We start from the raw sequence: 26,703 nt of genomic DNA on the forward strand, positions 1-26,703 counted from the left end.
TGTGTCGTTTTAACACACATTCCAAGCCACAAACTATAGTTTTTATTTCCCAGCTGCTTTAGCATGGAACGGAAGATTTATCGTTAATGCCGGCTATCAAAAGGTCGTTGGAGAAATTTCCTGTTTGCTTTCTTTCGTTAACAGAAACTGCTTTGTGAAGTATAATAGCAAACCAGAGCTAAACTACAGGAATTTCGTGGAACAAATGTACTTTTAAGCCTCTCTAGACCTTTCATGTAATATTTTGGCTTTCATGGTATTTCACGAGATGGAGAAATCTTTTTTCATGTTAAAAGAATTTTTTTAAATATATCAAATGTCGGTTGTTATTCCGTAAATATTTTATAAGCTGCTTTCACTGGATCAATAATTAATTGAATGATTGCTTTCTATCGAATATTTGCTATTTGTTAATGTAAATAGAGTCATTATTGATGGAATGAAATCCATAATTGAATAATTGAAACAATAACAAAAAGAAAAGGAGCTTTTCAACTGCAAGTTTATTTTCGTGTAAAAAAAATTTGAAAAAATAAAAATATTAATGAGAATTTGTTGTTTCTTGATATGATATACATATATGATTTTACAACCTTGCATTTCATTAAAGAAAAATTAACTTGCAATTGAAATCTTTTTTACTGCACTGAATACTATTGTAATTTATACATAATGTTTTCTTCTATATCATATATCTTATGAAAAAGCATATTTTTTATATCTTCAGCAAAGTATTATTCCATTTTTGTATAGAAGGTATAATACAATAAGAAAGGAATAATATAATATAATAATGTAGTATAAAAAGAAATATAATATACAAGTATAGAAATATTCTATACCTGTGCTTCGTACCTTTATGTTTTAGTATATCCTTATTCAATGCAATATTCGTGCAGATAAAGAAAATAGGTCAAAATCTTGTTCTCACACATGGCTTCAAATGCATATCTTTTTTTTCTCCTATTGAAACCATATTTTCGCATTCAATCCAACGAGGCGAAACAGATTTTTAATTTTCTCTCGTGTCCGCTTTTTTCATTGTTAATTTCAATAAATGTGAGGAAACAAATATTCTTTATATTCTTTCAAAGAGAAATTCACATTGAAGAGGTTTGTATTTTATTTCAATTATCCTTCTCTTCTACTACGAATATACTTTTTCGTCAGAGATAATATATTTCTAGCTAGTTATCTAGGTTCCTTGATGTGGAAGATTGGGCATAAAATATTTTACTTTCTAATTAATTCCAAGTGTTTCTCTTGTAGAAGATAATTTTTATTTTCTATGTATCAGAGAAGCATATTTTCTTGCTTATTGGTCCTTGCTTCTATGTTTATTGCGAATTGGTGAAATACCAACAAATTAAATGATAATAAAATTAAAACGAATTGTTAACAGATTTATGATATAAATATTCTCATATTTTAGTAAACAGGAATATAAAATAAAATACGAATAGCTATTTAATACGATTCATAAAAGATGAATAAATTGTAGATAGTGATGGAGCACAAGGAATGTAACGAAAATTAATACTACTAATACGAAATACTCATAATATATTTCTATATTTTTATGTCAACACAGCTTTCGCAAATTCGAATAGATTATAGATTCATCTGTAATCTGTATTCGTCTGTAATTTTCCAATAAATCCTTGCAACTGCTTTTCCACAGATACGTTCCAAGAGCATCAATTTAATTAACACAAACGACGTTATAAATTCAATACCCGGAGGTACAATATACCAATGGAATTGCTAGTTGGCTAGGTAAAGATTAATCACGAAATAATAAAAGCGAGAATTCCACAAACCCGTAATGAGTCGTTCGTTTTTCATTATCGTACGTAAAGTGTGAAATAATCTCGACGAGGCAGACTTTAGATGCCGTGCCCCGCTAATTAATTAGTTTCGCTCTTTGTAAGCGGTCTCTAATGCAAACTTTCTCCGTCTCTACAAACTTTATCGCGGTCGTCGGTGCAATTTCCATCGAACGCGGATCCATACGGCCGGCTTACATTTTTATTCCCCCATAATTGTTTCCGCCTCCATTTTAATTTCACGATTCCCTCTAATCTAACTAAGAGGCTGCAAAACAAATTGCATCCATATTTTTATTCGCTTTAGATCCAGCTTTTTATGCTACAATTTATTTCATGTTTCCCTACTTTTCACTTTTTACACGTTTGAGAGGTAAAGGAGATAAAAGTTTGATAGCTTGTGAATTTGCAACGCTGATTTTTTATTGCCAGTATATGAGGGTGAATACGATAGAAGCTGTTTAATAATCTCGCAATTCTAATTACTAAAATATTTCACGTTACTCGGTAAAAGTCATATGATCAATGTTTACAACGTTTGAACATTTATGTAACATTTATGTAACTCTGACGTAAGGAACAGAGAGAAAGAAAAATTCACTAATTATAAAAAATAAAAAGAGTGTAAAAATCGCATTATCAACATCAATATTTTACTCTGTGTTAAGTATATCTTCTGTATTGATTACCAATAGAAATACATCTCATCGAATAGTTTTGTAAAAAAGACATAATGTACTAAAATTGTATTTTTTTGTAATTTTGTATTTTTTGTAATTTTACAGAAAAAATACAATTACTTTTTAGTCGTTTACTTGATCAATGATTTATTAAAGTAAATATAACGTTACGTGTTCACGACATTAAGAGTATACCACAACATTTACATAAACTCTGGTATGAAAGATTTAAATTACACAAAGGAAAACTTACTTATACAATACTAACGACAAAATCGAAAAAGACAGTAAAAAGCACGCCATCGTTGATAGTCAAACACCCATTGGTCGAACATCCGTTGTTCGTCCTTGTTCTTGTCAATATCGTTTCTCTCATTTACGTTCCACTTGTTCTCGTCGTCTTGCCCGTCGCGTTGAAAGCTTCCAAGGGTCGGCAAAAAGATGTCCGGGCTTTAATTCGATCACGGCCAGGCCGGGGTCACGAGCTTTCTTCGAGCAAGTCGAAACGCCCTCGGAAACCACTCGCAACGCCACCCTCTCGCGTCCTTTCTCCACGCGTTCGAAGGAAATCTGTTGCGTCCTCCACAATGAATGCGTCTTTTGCAACGCCCGACTCACCTAAGTTGTTCCTGCGGAAACAACGATCTATCGCTACTTGCAGTAGCGTGGGCAGAGGAGAAAGTGCCAAGGAAAATCGGCCAACCAGCAGTTTCGCAACGTCTGCTTGAGGTTTGACAATTTCCGGCTAGGTCGTGTGAAACAGCTCGACATTTTTCTAAAGGGTTGTTCAAGAAAAAAGGACTGCTAGATTTTCGTAGAAAGATGAGGCTAAATGGAATAGTGACATGTGCTTCTTTTCATCGGATAACTTTCTTGCTCGATGGTGTGGTGAATTTAGAAAATGCTTCTTCGTTCGGCGAAATTTATGGATTGTATTTCTGTTTTCAGCTTATTTATTTTTATTCGATTGAAATATGTCATGTAATCTTGTTCTTTAATGGTGTGGTGAGTTTAGGAAATGTGCTTTAATTTGGTATTTTATTTCGAGTTTATTGAATGAATCGAGTTCCGAGAATGTAGTGAAAATTTGATGAATTTTACTTTTTAAATTTTGTTTATCTTCGCGTTTTTATGATATGGTCTTCATGTTACATTATGTCTAAAATATATGAATGAGTCTTTCATTAATTTTACTAAAAAGTATTGGCGTAATTTTTACAAATATTATAGAATCCAATAGAGGTATCGATCCTTTTAGGATTGACAAAACATTGTACGCAAGAATTTCGATCGGTAAGTCTATTTAACTTTAAACGAACGATCGCAGTCAAAAGAATTCAATTTGATAGCAATTCGTAATCAAACTTGTAACGAAGCTTTGCCAAACTGGGACAATTACAAAGGCCAATTTCATATTTCTTTTTCTGCGCAAGAACGGAAACGTAGTCACGATAAGGATTTCTTACGTTCTCTATAACGTAGAACTGGAAACGAAATCCATGTTTGAACAGAAAAATTCAATAAAGACGCGGAGCAGGTAATCTTGTTATGGAAAATCATGAAGCTCACGACACTTAGAAGAACTTTTTCAGTAAAATAAAAGACAAGAGATAGAGGTATGCAATGAATTTCAGTAGCATCAAATCGAATTCTAGTCTGAAAATATGATGTAAAACGACTTTTTGACTCGCACCGAGGAATTCGAATTGGATAATTAGGATGTTGCGATATATTCCATGCCCGCAATATAAAACCCATATTCCCGAATACTTTTCTATTTGATCTTATTTATTTATTAATGAAATCGAATCACAGAATGATTAAATTAATATAAATAGTAAATAGTTAACAACGATTATTGTGAATTGTGCTTTTCTCATTTGGTTCTTTTCTCTTCAGTGTTCCTTAAAAACAAGTCTGTTGGAATGAATATATAAAATGCAGTTTTCTAGTTAATTACGTAAGGGGTCTTATATCTATTATATAAGAAGTGATGAGAAAATCCGTAAGAGTATCACAAGTCTTAGATAACAAGTTCAAAAGGATTTGAGTAAGACATAGAATATATGTGAGAAGAGCGTAAGAGAATACTGTGTGGAAGAAAATAGGAAAGAATCGTAAGAAGAAGGATGAATGCAAGCAAAGAGAGAAATATATCGTCGCAACGTGAAAGGAGTTTTCATTTTTTTTATATTTTACAGAGATATGTTGCAATATCTGTTTTTTTTTTCTTAAAAAACATAAAACTGCTACTACTCGATAATTATCTGTTTAAAATCAAGATCAAGGATCAGATAAGTAAAACAATTTTCAATGAAAAATCATTTTCCACGTATCAATTTTCCATTTAATTTTCATTTGATCATCGAACAAAACCATAACTAAAATTTCATCACGCGAATCGCCCACTCGTATCGGTCACAATAACATTATCAACGAACGTACAAAGTTACGTTTCGCTTCAGTATCGAGCAATTCCGCGAATACGAACAAAAGGGGTCTGAAATATTCATTAATTCCGAAGTGACTGCTCCTCGAGCTTTACTTGGCCAAGATAGAAACTTATAAACGAGGCGGATGCCAGCGAATGAGAAACGATCGTTGCTCTTTAATTGGTCGACGTTTGTCCACGTTCGTGAAAGTTTCCGCGCGTCAAGTTTTCTAGAATCGATCCGAGGCTTGGAAAACGGAAAGGTTCATTTATTATGGGGCGGAGTGCAAGATAAAGCGGAAACTTTCCAGCCTGATATTCAAAAGCTGTGCCCCCTTTTAATGTTATAGCCTCTTTGACACGTCGCATCGTGGAAAAGGAACTCTCGGCTCTTGCACTTTGTGCTATCCTCCTTTATGCTTTTATTGGTAAAAATTATCCTCGACGAATTGCATTTTAAAGAGCAAACCTTTGACAAGCTTCAAAATTCAACTAACATTTGCAAATCGATCCCTCGTAAACCTGTGAATGTTAAAGCAAAATCACGTTTCGTTCGTTTCTCACTTGATTTCTTCTTTCCAGCCTTTTTTTTTTCATTTGCATTTGAAATTGTATACATATTCAAAGAATCGTTCGCTTCTTCGAGCAAATTTATGAAAATCTTCGCTCTTTACATTTACATCCGTTTATCATAACATTTTCACTTGAAGTTTTGTAAGAAATCTGCCGCATTCTGCGTTTTACGACCGTACATCGTGTACCTTCATTGCTTAAAAGATGGCATTTCAGATGGCACGAGGGAAAGAGGAGAACTCCGCTCGCTCATTCTCGAACAGAAACAACAGTGTCATAATAATTATAGCGTGTTAATTTTTTAGCAATATGTAATAATTCGATCGTGGATGTTTATGCTCATTGTTTGTGTCAATCACTGAGATAGATTTCTGTAATTTTCTACTGTAGGCGTTTCATTCACGACACGAACACAATGAAGCTTCTAAAGACGTGCAGGGCTTACTCGATAGAAGCAACAAGAGACTGTTGACAGAACGTTGCTTACGCAACTTGGGTATTGCCCAAGAACTCGATTCACTCTAGTCATTATTAGAGAGTAGTAGTAATCATTATTATATGATCTTATATTTTTCGAGAAGATAGATTCTTAAAGTTTGTGAAAAGTTCGATAAAATTGGAGTAGCTGATAAAGCTTAAAATTGACACTAAAAATTTGTTGTTTTAAAATAATTCTAATTCCTCGCATTTTTCCTGAAGATTGTAGGCCTTTCTGTAAATGGTTTCGTTTGATTATTGACTTTAACAATTGACAACCAATATGAATTTATTATTAGAGTCGACACACATTACGGAGTCGAATAAATATTGTACAATTTTTTTGGACAATACGTTTTTCACAGTATGATTAGTCCTTTGAGATATAATAAATTTTGTATAAAAATTTACTATAGAGGATCAGAAAGCAATTACAAAACTCTTACGTTAGTATCATTAATTTCCTACCCTTTACCTATATTTAAAGAACACCTGACTTTTAAATACCTGTCACTGATAATCATGGATACATTGGTCCATTAACTGTTACTTTTCTTTGCTGTATTGTCATATACACGCAGGTGATCGGGTCAAATGGAGATTCTATTTATTCTTTGCCATAGTTTATTACAGTTTTCAGACAGAACAAAGCTGCTGTTTTCCTTCTTTCACGTTTTTGTATCTCTCCACGAATTTATATCTCATTTTACATCTACCGCCTTTTTCCGTGGACCTACATTTCTGCATCTTTTGCATCCTTCTCGCGAATATTCATATTTTCCACGATTTCATATTTCCGCATTTAAACTGGGTTACTTTCTTTCCTATTCACGATACGGAGGCATTCTTTCTGGCTATTGTTCTATCTAGAATGTTTTCGCGTGAACGTCAGGACGAGGCGATGTGAAAAGGATTTAAAGTTAATCCCTCTCGAGAAATTCCAAACCGTCCAGATATGAATTAAAGGTTCATTAAAAGAGAGGAAAGAAATGACTGAAACTTGGTGCTTTCTGATAATTATAAGTTACACGAAGTTCCGTAGTGAATGTTTAGTCAGACGATATTGAATCGGAACTTCTAAACAATGATTACCTATATGATGATTTCGTAGTGGCAAAAATTTGAAAAATTTATTTTTCACCCTCAGCTTTTGCGCTAATGAAAAGTTTTATATATATATTGTCTCAATATCTTTCATTTTTGTATTTTCTATAGAAAAATTCCGGTTTCATATTTACATGCCTGGTAATATTGGTCCTTCGAATGTTTTGTTCAATCATTTGTTCAATCCTTTTTACTGAATCTATTTTACATTTTTAATATAATCATCCTACAAATAAATTTCAACTAATTATAACAAAAATCGAATTAGCTATTTTGCCTAATATCAATATCACGACTAATTTTAATTTTATAGGATGTTGTTTCGATATATGTATTGTTTTATTATATTTTGGGACAATTGAGAAATTCTTAATATAAGGAGATTCTAAACTTTCCTGATTCTCAAATCTGGAAGATGACATAAATTATTTTTCCAGTACGTGTGGAATTATTCTACGTATACGTGCTGATATAAACCTTCTCCTATCTTCCTTGATATCCTTTCGTAGGACCTCTATTATGCCAGTCGTAAAAAAAAGACTAGAAATTTCATTCTGGTACGAATTATGCAGTGAAAGGCAGTAAAGGTCTGACAATTACGATCCCTTGGAAATCTAGGATACCGAGGTCCTCTAGCATCTGCAGAATTCAATCTATTGAAGATTTGTGGTGCATGTTTCGAGAAACTGAAGAATAACTTCAATAATTATCGGGAAGATTTGTTTGAAGACAACTTTCTTCCTAGAGAACCGTAAAGATCCCTTATTCTTTTCATAAAAAGTTATTCTCCTTTGTAACAGCGAACTTCTTTGTAATCGCATCAAGTCGCCGAAGTTATTGTTTCTTACTTATGATATTGACTTATGATATTTAAGGCATGTAAATATGAAACCGGAATTTTTGTATAGAAGATACACGTTTATGAAAATGATTAAAAATATTTTATTCGAAGTATTGCCCATCGCTAGCTATACATTTTTCCCACCTGTTTGGCAATTGGTGGATGCCACGCCAAAAAACTGTCGCTCTTTTGAGTCAAACCAGTCATCGAGCCATTTACGTACATTTTCGTAAGAAGCGAAGTGTTGGTCAGAAAGCGCGTGTCCCATCGATGCAAATAATCGGACGGAGCCAAGTCTGGTGAGTAAGCCGCGTGCGAAAGTATTTCCCAACTGAACGCTTCGATCGTTTCCTTGACCGGTTTTGCTGGATGTGACGGTGCATTATCACGAAGCAAAATTACTTTGTCTTGCCTTTTTTGATATTCTGGTCGTTTTTCACGCAAAGCTCGATTCAAATCGATCGTTTGTTGTCGCTAGCGCTCAGTATTAACGGTTTCGCCAGGTTTTAACAGCTCATAATAGATCACACCCTTCTGATCCCACCAAACACAGAGCATTGTCTTCCGTCCATAGCGATTTGGTCTTGTAGTCGATGTCGGTGGTTCGCCTGGAGCTACCCATGATCTTTTACGCTTAGCATTCTCAAAATATATCCACTTTTCATCGCCAGTCACAATTCGGTAGAGAAACGACTTTCTTTTTTATCTGGCGAGCAGCATTTCGCAAGTGATTTTTCGGTTTTCCTGCTGTCTTTCATTCGGTTCATGTGGAACCCATTTTCCCACCTTCTGGATCTTTCCCATGGCTTTCAAGCGTATGGAGACGGCTTCTCGTGTCACGTTTAATCGATCAGCGAGTTGTTGTTGCGTTTGAGCGTCATCCTCGTCCAACGATGCTTGCAATTCGCTGTCTCGAAACTTTTTCGGTGGTCTTCCGCGTTCTTCGTTCCTCGCGCCAAAATTGCCACTTCTGAATTTTTTAAACCACTCAAAGCACTGTGATTTACCAAGAGCATGCTCACCGTAAGGTTCGACAAGCATTCGATGCGATTCTGCAGCAGTTTTCTTCAAATGGTAACAGAAAATCAATGCTGTCCGCAAATCGTAGTTTCCAGGCACAAAATTTGACATGTTCGACGCTATTACAAACTATGCTGTTGTATGAAGCTTGTATTGTTCCGAGTCGAAAATGTTTGTGAGATGTGAACAAAGACTTTTGGCATCAATGACGTAGTTTAATGATAACTACGTTATCGGCTAGGGTCATCTATAGGCAAATTCCGGTTTCATACGTACAGGCCTGAATTTTGATGCTCTACTTTTAATTTAATACGATAGATAATCTTAATTTTGTGTTTCTAAAAATCGTATTATTCCAAATTCTTTATTTTTAATTATAAGCACAATCATATTACATCTTTGTAACCTTTTACGAATCTTCTGGAATACTTATGCATTAACCCTAGTTATATTCTCTTCGAAATTCTCCCTTGTAATCATACCAAATTATTTAAATTTTAAGACAAGTTATATTTTGTTAGTACTTTATATGCGTTTTGAAATATTTTTGCAATTTAAAAAGATATTTCGATTTATAAAATAATTTCAGAGCGTCTAAAAAGAGAGAGGGAGATATCAATGTACGAACAGTGTCGGTTTTTAAAGATCTAAAACGTGGAGCCATTCAGGGTGGCCAAGTCTCGTGTAACAGAATTGAAAAGAATGTCAATAGTTGTTCGCAAAATTTCCTCAAGTATGACCTAAAATCTGTATCGAGCTTGCATGCCGGTTACCGTATTCAGTGCTCGGTATTGTTCGGTTTCAAAAGCTTTCCTAGAAGTTTCCTTCTTCCCGGTATACGTAATCTATTAACTTGGCCTAAGGGACGATATTATGTAATCAGTCGAGACGAGGCGCATAAGCTGCATCGAACCCTCTGTTACGTTACCTTGCCTTTTATAAATTGCAACGACGCGACCGTCCATGCATCTCGTGGATCAAATGCATAAACGTGCACGTAATATCCAGCAACCCAGATATTCCGAATGTATGCATACACTTGTAACGCAATTCTGTCCCTTAATTTGCAACCAAGTGTGATATAAATTCAGATAAAAGGAGAAGAAAGTGTACTTGGATTTATTTTGAAAAGTATGCAGATTTATAATTTTGATCGATTTTAATATTACCTATTACTAGATTTACATTTTTGCAGTAGAAAGTGAAAGAGATGGTGGAATTGTAATGGGATCCTGTTATCTGTATTGTTTATTTTAATGAAGCGTACGGAGGAAAAAGGATATTCACGTTTATTTAATTGTATTTTGGAACAAATATACGAATCTAAAATTTTGATTAATTTTACTAAATATAAATTTTATGAAAAATGAAAGAGGTAATCAAATAGTAGCAGAATTTTGTTACCTGAATTATCAATTAAGATCAAGAAAAATAATTTAAAAAACGAGAAAGCTAATTTCCAATTTCCAAACTGGATGTAATCAAACTCAATTTCATAATTTGTTTCGACATTCAAAATAAAAATGAAAAAAGTAATCGGTGGAAAAATTCATATTTTTACAAAAGTACACTTACGCAAATTTGATCGACCACTTGCAATAAAGTTTTTTACGTTTGCCATCAAATTTTGTTTTCCTCGCGTATGTGTGTTTTCTGCTCGCATAGTAATTTTATTTGTTCAAAAACACCGGAGTGTTCGAGCAAATCTACTTTTTTCACTAGACGAATAACGTATAGTCGCGAATATGTAGAAAAAGATAAATGTTCGGTCGAATGTCATCATGCAAGATAAAAGGTAAAAAGTAAATATAACTAGAGGAAGAGAAATGGTCAATGAAATAATGATTTATCGAAGGCGTTCTTGTAGATTAGTTGCAGCGTAAGTCACATTCGCTTCAGGAATTCGTCAAATCTTCACGACAGTCCCGAGATATCGCAGACTGTTCTTGCTCCATGAAATTACGATATCATTCACGTTGCTTGACGTGAAAATCTGTCTCGTTCAGAGTTCACAAATAGATTGAAAATCGTTTCTGCCAGTCGTCCCGCGATATTTACGCTGCCTGTAATTTGATTATTATCTTATCGTGTTGCGTTCGTCAAATTGTTAAATATCTGGCTGTATAAATTAATCGGCTGATTTAATCGAATCAACTGTAGCATTAGCATTGATTTAATCTTTTATTCGGTATTGGAAGATAAAAAAAAGATGCAGAGATGAAATTGAATCTACCTATTACATTAATGGTTTTTAGCATCGAATTGAGTGAAAGTTAAACGATTTATGTTACTGTTTAAGTAGTAGCATATATCTTTTAGTGGAAGAAACGCAGTAGTTTTTAACGCAAAATTGAATGAAAATTAATCAATTTAAATTGTTGTTTATGTAGGAGTATACATTTACGAATGAAAGAAACAGGTAGTATTATAATACATCCTCATTCCATGAAGACAATTGTATAATTTAGATTGCGTGTTCTTCGTTTCCACATGCAGCTTTCTCTGGAAAACAAGACATTCTACGATATCTGCCGCCATGTCGAATCCAAATAGACACACATAGGTAGTACGTGCATATACGCATAGTACGTTTATCGAATGCATACAAAGATCACCTACTCCTATAATAGTACGAGCGTTTCTGAATTTTTAATAGTAATTTCAAGCTAAGTGAAACTTTGTTGGATGATTTTATGGAAGATTTCTAAGTTAGAATCTGTAGTAAGAGTTGTTAAAGACGTATTGAGAATTTTCTCTGTTTGGAAGAGAATTGATTCAACCGAATAGTTTTTAATAGCAAGAAATTCTTTTGAATTCTTAATGAAATAAGTTTCTAATCTTCAGTTCTTCCTGTCTTGAAGATAAAGGGGAGCTGATAGTTAAAATCTATCGTGTAAATCATCAAAGAAAAGTTATGAGTTTAAATTGTAGAAGACGAATGTTAAATACTTCCTGCTTGCAACACAATTTCTTTGGTCTAGATTTTAGTAAAAGAGATGTTTTTTTCAACTTTGTGAATCGTAGTACTTTTCAGCATTATCAAATTTGATTAGGACAGTTTCATGGAATCTTTTCATTTTTATTTCTCCGGGATTTCAACACACATTTTAACAAATAGTTCATTGAACTCCTTCTATATACAAAGGAATTAAGTTAGATCTTTTTCCTTATTTAATCATTAAACATTTGTTCGAAATCTTAATTTAAACTTGACACAGTCAAAGGATCCGATACCATGGAACGTACAAGCTGTGCATAAATATTCAGATGAAAAGACACAATGACACTATGATCCATTACCGTTATAATACTAAATACCACCTCAAGGCAATTCGGAACTTTATCCCTTGAAAAGCATGAATGATTTCGACCATGCCAAGAGTTCAGCTTTTACGTGAATTTTTCATCATACTTCCAGTGACGTTTGTTCGTGTTAGATCTGATATTGTTCCTTGATTCTGTTCTACTCGGAAATCAAATAAAGACATTTAACCGCGTTTCTTGAAATTAATTTTGAGTAGTAGCCTAACCTAAATTAATTTTTCATTGTAACATATCAGTATTATCAGATCAAGAGGAAAATTTTCGAAATTCTTACAATTTTAATATCTACAATCTTCTTCGCAAATTCAATCAAGTCTTTATAATTATAAAGGTCGACAAAGAAATGAACACATAATTAAAATTTACAAATTATACGTCATCGCCAATGATTCGAGTTACAAATTTAAATAAAAGAAATAAAAAGTTGAAGACCTAGAGATAAGGATAAAGATAAAAAAACATTTTCACCTGCTTCGTCAAGAGGAAAATTTTAGGACATACGGAACAGTTTGTCAGTGCAAACATTAATTTAAACTCCATGATCATTTAACATCGAATTCAAATGACACGTGAATCGCTGAATCGAATGGTTCACTCGATCGTTAGTATTTGCAGAATCCGACAATGAGTCAGACAGTTAATGAAGGTTGCAGAGGTCACGAGACGTAATCGACCAAACGACCATTCATTATTCATAGAAAACTTGTTGAAATCGATGTTTCTTTCACGAGCGCGTACCGCTCGTTATCAGGGAGAACAGAAGTCAGGAAAAACGTTGATATCAGTGGCAACGTGAATATACCCGAGGCGAATAAAGAATTAAACGAAAGGCCAGAGTTAGCAACGTTGAAATTATTGATGATCGCGAGACTTTTCTATGCTTCACAGTGGCTTCCTTTGCTTTCCCGAACAGATGTATGTACATACATAGTGTATTTCTGTATATATAGAAATAAGATTATCGTTAGTGGTGAAACCCATACTCACACAGAGTTGCTTTACCTGAAAGCAAAACAAAAAATACTACAACGGAATTTTCTATTTATTGCAACGAAATATTGATTAGTGCCTAATTTCGTCCATTGAATCTACTTAATTGAACATCAACTCGTATTGTATAAGTAAAAAATTATACAATAGTTTTTGTCACAAGTCTTCATAAATATATTATATATGTTATATCAAACATTTTTAATTACCAAAGATCGAGTGGCCAGTTAAGTTAGCCAGTTGGTTAAGAGTGGTTAGTTGAACAAACTAGGAGATCAAAATAAATAATGCATCAAAGAACCAAATATAATATACGCGAAATATAATTATTTCAATATTTACCACAGAAAATTTTTATAAAGGTATAATGTGTTTTATAAGAGACTTTTTGAAATTTCATTACTATCTTGTAATGACACCTAACTATCGTATAAGTAGTCAATGTAACAGATGGATGATATTCCTATGCTCGCATCTATTTGACATATGTAGTAACCAGAATTTACCTTGAATATTACCATCGCGCATTACAAATCACCCTATGGCTGCGTAGTTACCATATTCATAGCTCGATATTCCTTTCCTTGTCCCAATTTCAGCGCTGGTAAGTGAATTCGTCAATGACGGGATCAGCTGTGAATCGAGATATGTAACGTTGTTAAATATCGTGTTTGATCATCGGGATGATAGGAGAATGATGTGCAAACATCATATGCGTGTTAATCGGTCGACCATTTCGGCATGTTAGCTAAATTTCTCGCGTTAAAGTGATATATTCGATAAAGCCAAGTTAGACCAAAGTCAAAGTTTGTATCAAGTTGCTAGTACAATGGTTTGACGAAGTATTTCGCGTAACACAAACGTGGAATGATACATCGGTTGTTTATTAAGGAACCTGTCGCCTTGAGAAGGTTAGATTCACGAGCGTTGGATAACTGAATCGAGATTCCTGACAGTCGACTCGAATTTTAATGATCTTCGTGTTACACGCGAGATGGTATGTGGGTTAGTGCGGAACGGTTTTAATTACCTTTTGTTGATTCTGTTTGTTTATTCTGTTAGACGAGATTGTAGACGATGGATAGTCAGAATTGTGGTCGATGAAATTTTATGCGAATTCTATGCTTTAGGAGAGAAGGATTTTATTCTTTGTGATATTTTGGTTCGTTGCACATTTCTATAAATTGATGAAAAATTATGTACATATCTCACTGCTTTAAACATTTCGTTGTCGTTAATGTATAACATGAGAAACTATCTATCTAGCCAAAAAGTTAATGCTTGTCTATATCTAGAAAATACTAGTATCTGTAGAATATAAGCATGAATTAATAATAATTGTAAATGTGTACCTATAGAATATTTATTATTGCCTACGAATGATGAATTTTTTCATAATTAAATTCAGGGTAAGACGAATAAAGTAAAAATTAAAAACCGAATCTTTTACAATTACGAAGGCGAAAAGGTGAAAGTTCTTATAGATTTCGTTACACTTCGATCAAGAATGATTCATCGTGGAGGTCTTCCGGAAGTAACATACAATTATTATACGCATATTTCATTTCCTCCATGCTGTTGGTTTGTTCAGGAAGTTGCACTTTATACTCGTACGTGAGTTCATGCAATTTTAAGTACATATACGTTGACCTCTACCCATGAACTTTTTACGATTGCTTTATCAGTTCCATCTTATATGTATTTTGCTTTATCCGTGTAAGTATGTATATATACATTATTTTATTTTATTTTCAATATGTATTACTGTCCGTAGAGATGGTAATAAATGTTTATATAAGTAATAGGTCGTCCCAAAGAAACAAAATATCTAATGCTATCAGTCCCTTTTTCTTCTTTCTTTTTTCTTAGTTACCGCGTATTATTATGATTATTCTGTTCCTCTATTATCTTTTTGGATACTCTTTTCATTTGTCGTGCGAGATAATTCATAGTTTGCGTGTATCAACTGTGGATATAAGATGTTCCACAGTTTTGGTTATTTATCATTGGAAGAATAAAATATGACGTTTCTTTCAAATTTACTACTTTTTGTTAGAAAATTATGCTTGAGTTAGAAAACAAAGTTGATGTTGCATTTGATACTGTTGTCATTGCACTTGTTTACAACTGGTTACCTTTAAACTATAGAATATAAATAAAAATAAGAAATATTAAGAAGAAATTTTAAAGAACTCAAACACAAAAGTATCGCGTGAAATATAAGATAAAAAAAAGTTATATTTCTAAGAAGAAATATATTTCACATAGCGTATGTGTTACGTTTAAAATTACATGTATATATTCTAATAAAATGATCCATACGTTAATTAACACGTAGAAAATTAACAGTTTCGACAATACAAATTTACGATACAAGTCTTATAGTATCAAAAAGTTGCTCCGCCTCTTATCCGTCACGTGTCATAAATCCGGTCGATTCTCCAAAATGCTAACAATGTGAATAAAATAGGTACACTCGTCTAACAAGTCACCCTTCAGTGTATGATTGATCCCCTAAGTGGCATAGATGGAACCTTTTCGTGACCATTACAAATAGCTTGAAACTCATACAGAATATCTTGAAAAAAAAGAAATTGCCACTTAATTCATATTCCTATTAAACCACGCTACAAACCAAAAATTCCAATCTCTGACAAAGTGTTCTTATACCCATTGGCTTTAAATTCATATTGTTATTCGTGCAACGAGATTATTAATTCCCCATTAACCACCATGAACGATTCTGGTTTAACAGTGGTAAGTTTCCGAGTGAAACACAATTCGTGGCGGACGACAGAAATATCTACAACTTGGTTACTCTTGAAAATGGAACATGCTCTTCGTGAAACTCAGTCGACGAAATACCCAAATGAAATTCTGCGGTTTGTTAGTCAGATTAATTGTTCTGCGTCTGTATCGCGTCCGGTGTGAACATCGAAACGAAGGGTGCATCTCGGTGTATCTCGAGTTCGACAACTATCCGTATATTCGTAATTTAATTACGTCGAGAGCAGATAAACGAATTGTTTATGTTTGTACGCCATTCTTCATCGCAATATTAAGTTTTCTGCGAGTTTGCTAAACGCACACAGCGTTTCGTGCCACTTGAATTAATTGAATATTTCGCGGTTTAATTGGATTCTTGCTATACGTCCTCTATGTCCAAAGATAAGAGATTTTGTTGCTGCATTACGTTCAAAAATATTTTGATTTAAAGGAAATTTGATATCAAACACTCTTGTAGGATCTTATACTACGATTAATTTATTTACAACAAATGGATTGTACAGATGTTGATTAAACAGGAAACGATGGTTGTTTAACGTGAACTAATCACACTAACGTACTATAATTTAGACAACTAAATAATTAATTTGTAACTCTCGTCACCATGGATCCAGCGTTTTGTCTCACGCGGACCACACTCTCTCGACAACGCAGTTCGCATTCTCTGACTTTTCGACTGATACTGACTGTTAATTCGTCTTTCTCCCTTAGCATCCCTTTGTCCTTTTGTCTTAGCCCCACCACGCACGTGTTCTGCAACCGCTCGTAACCAGGGTCACGTAGGCCTTTTCCACGAAACTATTCGATCGAAGGACCGACGACACATTGATGGGTCTGTCGGCACTTCGGCTTTCTCGCGACATCGTTTATGGTTCACCCGATATCTCTTAAGCCTTTTGTCCACGATGCTACACTCTTGATTTTGCTTTTCAAATTAAAAAAATTAAATGGGATTTTAACAGTTTCCTCTTTCTATGAAAGTGTATAATAACCATAGTATTCGGACTAGTCAACGGTCAGCGATAATCGAATCCGGGCAGTATTCTTCTCTCGAGAAAGGGAGAGGACCAAGAAAATTTACAAACGTTGAAATACGTTTTCGATAGTGCGAACAACGGTATTCGCGACGATATTCCACGATCTTCGTCGTTTGTTTCGCATTACAACGCCGTTAATTTCCACCGGGCGGCCGGTCGCTAGCGTCGTAAGTCTCCTAGAGATATTTATGTAACGCCAAACTGCTTCCAAGTACCTACATTTCTCACCTACTGTTTTTCGTGATTCATCCGCGAGACAATCTTATCAGTTTCTTTTCGTGCGCACGATGTCACGAAAAATTGTTGTTAACGATGATACAAATAATAACTGATAGACTATTGTTTTATTTATAATTGCTTTGAAGGTTTATATATGCAGAGTAGTTTGACACGAGTAGAACGTTTAGCGTTTTTTAATTAAATAAGTGAACAGAGAAATATGTTTAAGATGAGAAATAGGTTGCTTCATGGTGTGAACGATGTGTAAAAATAATTTGTTGAAGTTATTTTGAAAATATGCCGAGGAACTAATGATTATATTTTATAATTTAGTTAGAGAAGTATAAACTATTTCAATTACATCAATATTATAGTAACATATTGTTTGTTTTCATAAGCTTTTTGCTTAGTGTAGTAAGTCTCTATTTTTCCCCAATCAATTAAAAGGAGAACATAGTAATGTTCTATAAATACTGCAGCAACAAAATGAAACCGCATTTTGAAAATTTAGATGTCATTATTAAAATATTACTCGTAACACCTCATTTCCAGCGTGTATTAATATTACATTCTAATTATAATAATCAATGCATCAATTCAATACATTTTGCATCGTAATCATATATCATTTCTATATCCCCAAAAAACATATAAAACAGTAAACGAGTAATAATACAATATCAACATAACGTATATAAATTAATATCAAGTCAAATGTGCATTAACTAAAAAATCGATTAAAAAATATCGAAGCTAGGGAGACTCAAAGGAAATATATTCTTTTAGATCTTTTTCCTGCTAATCACTTTAAGTTATTACCTCATCTTTCATAACGGAATTTTATCAGCGATCTCAACAGAACGAATGGAATGAAAAGAGAGGAAAATCGAGCTGATCTTCGAAACGGCCGTCACGAGGAAAATTACTCTTACCAATGGAATAAACTTCCATTGGCGAATAAAAGATCTCGTCGGTAGTTGTTATTAGCCGAATGTTTCTGGACTATTTCCAACTCGGGATCAGTTTCGTTTGCGAGCCCGGACTTCTTGTTTCATTGGGGACCTGCTATCGGACCGTGACCTCCTCAACAAGTAATTATCTCAACTTTCCACCCCTCGATATCTCCTTCTCTATTCATCACCCTTCAATCGGCTTGGCCTCTACGTGCATCGCATTATTACGGAAAATCCAAGGAAACCGCGGAATGTTCAACAGAATGATATTGCGTGGAAGAATTTAACAAGGCCGATATGTTTCCCAGAACATCTTCTACCTCGCTGACTCCGTCTGAGAGGAAAGGTTAGCTCATTACCGTGGAAAATGGAGATCCTCCGGTAGAATTATTTAATATTTTCCTTTTACTTCCTGCGTCGTTAGCGGAATCTTTTCTAATTTGCAATTAGTTTTATTTGTCTGATATCTCATTGGATATTAAGTACAGGGTTTGGGAACCACCCTGTCATTTGTTATTCGTTTTATATTATAAGGAAATATTGCGCGTTCTATTCATTAGGGTTTTATTAATGTTTCGCTTCGTTGATACTTTAGATGAATACCATTATATTATTCCTTTGAATATATTAATTATATGTACTAACGATATTTATTTTATGTACACATATTTTTATTACCTCGTGTTCTTAAATACCTACAATACAATTTCAAAGATTTTCCATAATTATGAAATGAATCTGTGATATGGTCTTGACGCTTTTAGCTCTCAAAGAGCCTTGAATTTCGATGACGTAACTCCCATGATTCTTCCTTCAACTTACCCATTTCAATAGCAGAACCTTCGTGGTGCTCATTGAAAGGACTAAACGCTCGTTAGTAGCGAAATTCCAGTATTATTGGAGAAATATACTTGCATTAATTTTGAACATACCCAAGACATCTCCGTGTTATAAAAATACCAAGAGGGCTCTGTCTTTCCTACAAAAAGCGTTTCTTACATTTATTTCCGTATATCTCGACCCACGCTATTAACTAACGTTAAACCCTATTTACCATTCTGAATTATATGATAAGATATTACAATAAGTTATTATTAATAACAAAGCCATACTGCTCATTCTCTCAGCTACCATACTAAACGATCCTGTTTCGAATAAGAATCTTTATTTACTTATTTACTAGTCGTTCATATCTGTTTCTAAATTACTGTAGTAAATATAAGCTACTGTAAGCATCCCGGAATCATTGAAAGCATTCCGACATTGTCAAGGAAGTCAGACCTTCGAAAATTCATTCAAAGTTACACCGTAGAAGATAAATGAGCCATGATGTTCGAAGCTTGTGTTGGAAGTCGAAACAATTTTCTAGCGAAATACAGTCAAAATTGGCCCACTCTACGAGGAACTATCCTGCTGGTGGAACACAAATAAGGGACGTACAATTCTGAAATGGAATACCGGCTGAGAAAGTATACGCGCTTGTTTAGCAGAGCATAAAATAATTTGTATCCGAGTAGGGGCTGAGGGCAGGTTACGTCTGACAAACAGCTGGATTGTTGTCAAAAAATAATAAAATAAGATACATTAGTACCTTCTTAATTTTCTTTAAGAGTATGGCTTTTAATTTGAAATTTTGATCACGTTATATTTTTATATTTCTCTTTCCATAGATATTTAATTTTTCTATTAGATATTCATTATCAGTGTCTATTTTTCATATCCTGATTTAATCTTTTAATAATGTTACTGATATTCTGTAATATCTATTCTCTCTGGTTTCTCCAAACTCAAAGTTAAACTTAAACTTAAACTTAAATTAAGGAATGTTAAGTGTATGAAATTCTATTACAACTCACGATCTAGAATGCCAGCCATCTCCTCTCTTCACTTCAATTTCATTCACCTACTTGCGAAAAATTAAATCGAGTTTAAATGTATCGTTTCCGTCTCCATTTTCTCAAATTGGGTCAAATCCACGAATTCTGAACAAATAGTTCATGAAAAGGGGAAGAAAAGATTCTAATTTATCGTGTTCCACGTAGCGTACTAACACGAGGGTGAATTTAAACGTGAATTCCAGTCAGCATGTTCGCGAAAACATCAGAAACGTTCATAAGTGAGGTAAATTGCCGGTGTTGAGCGAGGTTTAAGCTTCTACGAGGAATACAACTTAATTGCAGCTTCTTAAAAGCACCGTTTACCAAGATATTCGTGTTCACCCACGACAGAAGAAAAAGAAAGGAACACGTACGTTCTTCCAGATGGTTCTAATTCCCCTCATCAAACTGGCAACGTAAGCATTTCAACACAATCCTTAAACGTTCTAAAACCTACTTTCGGTAGTCTAAGCTTGATGCTGTTCGTAAAACAGGTAAAAATATCCAACGTAAGAAACGAATTTTAATATCAGCGTAATTGTCATTCGTACGAACTGTTCCTGATTTTAACGAAGGTTGAAACTGAACATATTCTGTATGGTTATGTTATGGTGATTAACTTTAATGTTTTGCAATTGTTTGAGACTAATTTGTGTAGTGCATTATTTTGGAAATGATTTAAAAACTGGCGATTTTATTTGTAATACCAAAAATAAGTTTAATATGTAGATAAGTATATTTGAGATTATAAATTAATGTTATTTTTAAATGATGCTGTATATAATATTTGTTAATCTGCAATATTTAACAAATTTTTAATGCTTTATTATTCATACTGTTTTAGTTTTAAATAGTTCGTGTAGTGAAAATCATATTGAATAGGATACTTTTAGTTTCAATAGATAACACAAATCGATTGTACTTTAAACTATTTCAATATCGTATTGAGAAACTTAGAAAAATATTGAATATCGAATAAAAATACTGATATTAACCGCATTGTCTGAAATCCATATGTTAGCCATAAAATTATATTAGTAATGTTAATGTCTTATTTCGTTCATTTTATCGTTTTTTACCAATATCCACAGAATTACCAATGTATTAATATAATTTTTTTAATTGATCTGGGATATGTCACAATCATTATTCAGTATAATTATTTGAAATGACGAAAATGGTAGCATGTCATCGCAACATTACCAATATAAATCTTCTTCGTTTGACTTTGAAAACACCAGATGAATTACGTGAATAAATGAACGCAAAACATGACATTCGAAAACAGAAACTAAAAATCAAATACGAGCTACGTAAACAAACTAGCGTACTTAACTTCAGACGATATTGCTATCTATGAAAAAACAAAACAGCACTTTTCGTTTAGACGTCGAACGAAAAATAAGTAGTACGAACAAATTTTTCTTCCATCAGACTCCATAAGCAAATCTCTGAAACTTCAAAGATCAACAAATTTTTATTCAAACAAACAATAAATTACTCTCTTCCGTAGCGGAAAGAAGGCTGGTTAAACATTGAAAGATCGGGACAGAATTTCTCGCTCTAATCAGATACGGAACGAAAAGTAAGTAGTACGAACAAGAAATTCATCGGACTCCAAATTTCATAGATCAAGAAATTTTTACTCGAAACTTCCAATAATAAATAAAATTCTTCGAATGACCAAACAAGCAGTAAATTACTTTTTTTTCGTGACGCAAAGGAGGCTGGTCAAAGACCAAAAGAAGTCTTTTCAGGCCTTAAGCGTATTAGGGGATAGCGAACGTCTCGCCAAAGAGGCGTATAAAAAATGTCTTCGAAGCTGGAAATCGGATTTTCTAAAGGTCACAAGATCAAAGTGGCGGGCGTCGTGTGCTTTCGTCGTATGCCAGCCACGAAATTTTCCAGCTGGACTTTTATCGAATTTCGTCGGTACCGTGACCGGTCTTACAACGGGAAAAGTTATCAGCAAAAAGGAAACGGGAGTCCTTTACGTAGAGGTATCTGCCGTGATTTTGAACATCCTCCAGGACCATCGTACATACGTGCCCCCACACATGCGCGTACAGTTTTTTGTGTGCAAGGCACACGTAATGGCGATATGATGTTTTAAGGGATATAGGTCAAGGATTGGTCGGATCCTTCATGCGAAGGCTCCGAGTCGGTTGTTCTATATCGAAAGTTAACCTAAATTTTCACCAGGTCTCCCGTCTTTTGTCCACCATAGAAATCCTGCTTATAAACGAAAAGCTTATTTCCAGGTCTTAGTCGCTAATCCACTTTTTCAAACGGGACAGATTATGATTCACCCAGTTTCGCGTTACGTTCGAACTTATTACGGATTCAACTACTTTACGATGTAACGAGGGTAGAAACAACGATACCGAACGATGAAATAGATTTTGTACATAATTTCTTTTTTTTATTTTAGGTTCTGCAAAATGTTTATTTCCGAGATTTGTCTCTTGTTCTATTATTTGTTGAAATCTCTTTCTATTCCGTTAGTTATGCTTTGAATTTAAATAAAATGGGAAGGAATTCTACAATATAATATACCTATATACAATCGTCCTAATATAGTGTTATAGGGAACTAGATGCCCTGATCACGAAAATGAGTAAAAGTAGAATATTTAGTTAGGTGAAGAGTAGAATTTTATTAACGTAACGACTACTTCAAATAAAGGTCAGATCTGTTATCGAGTAATCTTCATATTTCCTTGCCAGAAAGTGATCAGGTAACATAAATAACAAAGAACTACCACTTTTCATGAATAACTGAAACAATCATGTTTTAAAAATAAAGTTTTATTCGTGTTCAAAGAACGATAAAAGAATACTAAAATTAATTCCTAGTTTGATCAATTGAACGGGCGAATTTCTTTGTTCCGTGTTCTGAAATTTTAATACGCAGAAAGCATTTTGCCTCTCTTCGTTTCGGTGTATCGATTGAACGTCTTTTCTATTTCCATCGTCGAAGAACAGAGAAGGTTGTATTTATCGATAAGCGAATTAATTTACATAATGTCGACCTTCAGGTTCTCGAGATACACAGCTTCGTTTCTGCATGAAAGAATTCGACGTAATCGTCGCGTGTCCTGCAATTTGCGGACCCATTCTGTGAATTCCTCCCTGTTTATTACTAGAATTTGTTTGGGATGATAACAATCTATAGGTTTTAAGCTCGTAACTTGGAACTTTCAATGTTTGTTTATTCAACAATCATGACTCTGATGATGTATCAACATTTTCTTGTCCTCGTCCTTCATTGGCCGTTGAATACACATATGTGTGAATTTATATTAAATAAATTTTTGAATAATTACATTTCTATATTTAAATTTCCGTGGTATATAAATTGTTAGGCAATTATTAATTTCAGTTGGAGATAAAAATATTCGAACATGCTATATAAATAAAATAAATATAAATAAAATCTAAGCTTAATAAAATGTTCAATGCAGCTATGATTTTTATGCTCTGTATTTTAAATAAATGTAGTATTAAAAAAATGCATTGTATTATATTATCACATAGCTTTCACAAGGCAAAAATGCAATAACTTTTTATTCATTAAATATCCTGCTTCGCGCGATAAATAAAAAAATAGAAAAGCTTCGTTTCTTACACAACTCCTTCATAACAAGAATCTGTCTTTCCATTCGTTTGCTCTCTTCTCATTAAATCGATAATTCAAATTAATTAAATTATACCGTGATTAAAACGCTGCGATAAACTGAGATAAAACAAAATTAGTTCACGATTCGCATTCCAATAACGTTCGCCCTCATTTATCATTGAGACGGAAGTGAAATCGCGGCCAGTCTATCAAAAGAAAAAAAGCGTCAACCATTATTTCACCGGCTTTCCAATCGATCAGATTCCGACGGCGCATGCATCGATGGCTCGCTATCGTCGGTTTAACACGCGATTAAAAATCGTTATCCAGCATATGAATTAATTTACATAACGCAGCGCCCCGATTTGGCGACGTTTCGGAATAAATTTACAAAGCTATATGAAATTATGTAAATATCTGAGCAATTCCATTCCTTCTACCGACGGGAATGGTGTTTGTTTCGAGCTCTCCCCCTCTTTCCTCTTTTTTCGACAACTACTTTTCTCTCACTCCTACCCCCTTTTTCCCTGTCTTTTTCTCTATCTATCACGCTGTGCCGCTCTTTCTCTTCCCTTTCTCTATTCTTTTCACTGTTTCTCTGCAATTCTTCGCCCTTTCTTCTATCAATCTCGAACCGCGAATAACAATATCGGAGCCACAACTACATTGTTGCTAATGTTTCTTTTCAGAATCGAGTTATGTAAATTCTGCAACATACATATCGGCCGTTAGAACCGTCACTGTTAATATACTCGGTGTGAGTATACACCAGCTTGGTGTGAGTATCGCCGTTTTGTGATTTCGTTTTGTCTCGTCTATCAAGTGAACATGATGTTGCGTATGTTACGTTTTAAACGAGCGTCGTCGTGCGCGCGCGCGCGCGCGCAAGGTGTGCGCGTTTCGAGACCGCTTTTCACGATCGATGTTCAAGCTGACGATCTTTCGAGGCTTCTACAGAGAGTGCTTTTCAAACTGTCGTTCGTTATCTCCATTGCATTTCTATTCGTTGCGAGAGTGAATTGATTATACATGGTTACATATTAACATGCAGGATGGAATCATTTTTTTATTATGCTTCTGTGAGTTTCTGTTGGTTGATTCACCAGCTTTTGATTATTTTTTGTGGTACAAAACGATTTTATGTTATGTCAACGACTACAAACATTTTCCTTTTATAAATAGTATTGATGGCGACGTTATTTTGAAGTTTCAGGATGTATTCTCATAACTTTGTTGCGTTTGATCCTTAAATGACGTTATTGAGTCATAGATGACAGAGAATAGTTAAATTTAAGCAGGTTACCTAATTTTGGATAAAAGTAATATTGATAATTTTTAATTATTACATATAACTTAATTAATATCTGATAACCTAATTAATATCTATATAAAATGAAACTAAGTAGCCTAGTTGAGATCTAATTTGAACTATTATGATCATTTATGACTTAAACATACAAGATAAGAGAATATGACGATTTTGTAGATTTTGGAAAACTTTTTCTCATATTTTAGACGAAATTATTTCGAAATTTGGGCTATAATGATTTTAAATTCTGCAATAATTTATATTTCACAATTTGGGACGTTTGGAATAGCTATTCACTAATACATTTATTAAGTATGGTGAAGTGCTCGACCATTCATTACGTGTATGGTACATTCTTCACTCTCGAAACGAGTAGAATAAATCTTGCTACTAATTTTGAAACCCCCTGTATGTGTCCTTAACATGCTCAGTGTTTTGCAAACATGAATTTTGGAGCTTCGTTTAAACTTTCATATTTGAAATAATAAATATTGATTTGAAATATTGGTTTATTCGTTAATGTTTATTTCGTGAATGGATCGTGAATACATTTCGAAATTGAAAAATTTTCTGACTATTATACGAAAACTATTAATTCAGTGACACTGAACGTGCTAAAGATAGAAAGTTTAATATTGTAAATTGGTTCTAACGTATTATTATTCGAAGATATTAAACTTAAATACTCACAGTTCCAATAAGTTTGTCTTCTTTTCGAATTTATTTTATTATTATTATTGTCGATAAGTAAAAAATTTTTCTGTGTAAATCTTTCTATAGAGTAAAAAATAACGATTTCAAGTTATTCATTTTTTATCACGAATTTTTCAAGTAATTTAAAAGATATCTTATTAACCTTCTCATTTGTCTAATTTCAATATTCTCTTTTTACAGTGAACTTAATGGAAGAACTAACAATAAGATATATAAAATGTTCAATTGCTATCATTTTAACAGTATCACTTTTAATTGATTATTCAGCAAATTTTTTCATTCCATTTTATTAAAAAAAAAATTTCATTCAAATCTATTATGGATCCACACAGCATATTCGCGAGAAATGCTTCAAAGAAAGTTTTGCTTGATGAAAGCTTGTGTGTTGCACTGCTGATTGCCGAGATATAGGCTATGGAAACACATGTCTGCGTGATGCGAAAATATCTCGATATACATATAACACAGAATATCGCAGTTTATATTATTCTGATATTTACGTAAATATTAATAATCTCGAAGAGACTAACTTGCGCCAATGAAACGTTTCCAGCGACGAAGGTGGGAAATGTTCCTTTGGCCCTCTACACATTATCACGTTCGGGATATTGTGCAGGGAGTTAAAAAACGGGAGTTCAGAAATTTGCAGATTTCGAGTGCTCGATGAGCTAAGCAAAGCTGATTTATCGTCAGCCGACTGTTTTATATAAAAATCATTCACGCAACTTTATTATTTATTATACTCGTAATTACCTTGAATTTCAGAATTGTAAGTTGTCATTTTCTGTTGTTTACCTTTCCATATTATCAGAATCGAAGAAAAAGTTCTGAAATAAAAGAAACATAATTTTTATTATTATCCAACCAAGAACTGACAAGTTGCGTTGAAACAGTTAATCTGAAAATGTTTAATGTCAATAACA

At 33.7% G+C, this 26,703-nt stretch overlaps 1 protein-coding gene across 1 annotated transcript in view; it reads left to right on the forward strand.

Moving 5' to 3' along the window:
* The window catches only part of Teh1 (tipE homolog 1 phospholipid transfer protein), a 46,198-nt gene extending 20,980 nt beyond the window's left edge, over nucleotides 1–25,218 (forward strand). The window contains exon 3 of the mRNA XM_033336896.2: nucleotides 24,447–25,218. Coding sequence (XP_033192787.2) covers nucleotides 24,447–24,489 — 43 coding nt within the window. The 3' untranslated portion in view covers nucleotides 24,490–25,218. The remainder of the gene's footprint in view (nucleotides 1–24,446) is intronic.
* The last annotated feature ends 1,485 nt before the right edge of the window (nucleotides 25,219–26,703 follow it).

The sequence above is a fragment of the Bombus vancouverensis genome, chromosome 7 (genome assembly GCF_051014615.1).
Source record: "Bombus vancouverensis nearcticus chromosome 7, iyBomVanc1_principal, whole genome shotgun sequence".
NCBI lineage: Eukaryota > Metazoa > Arthropoda > Insecta > Hymenoptera > Apidae > Bombus > Bombus vancouverensis.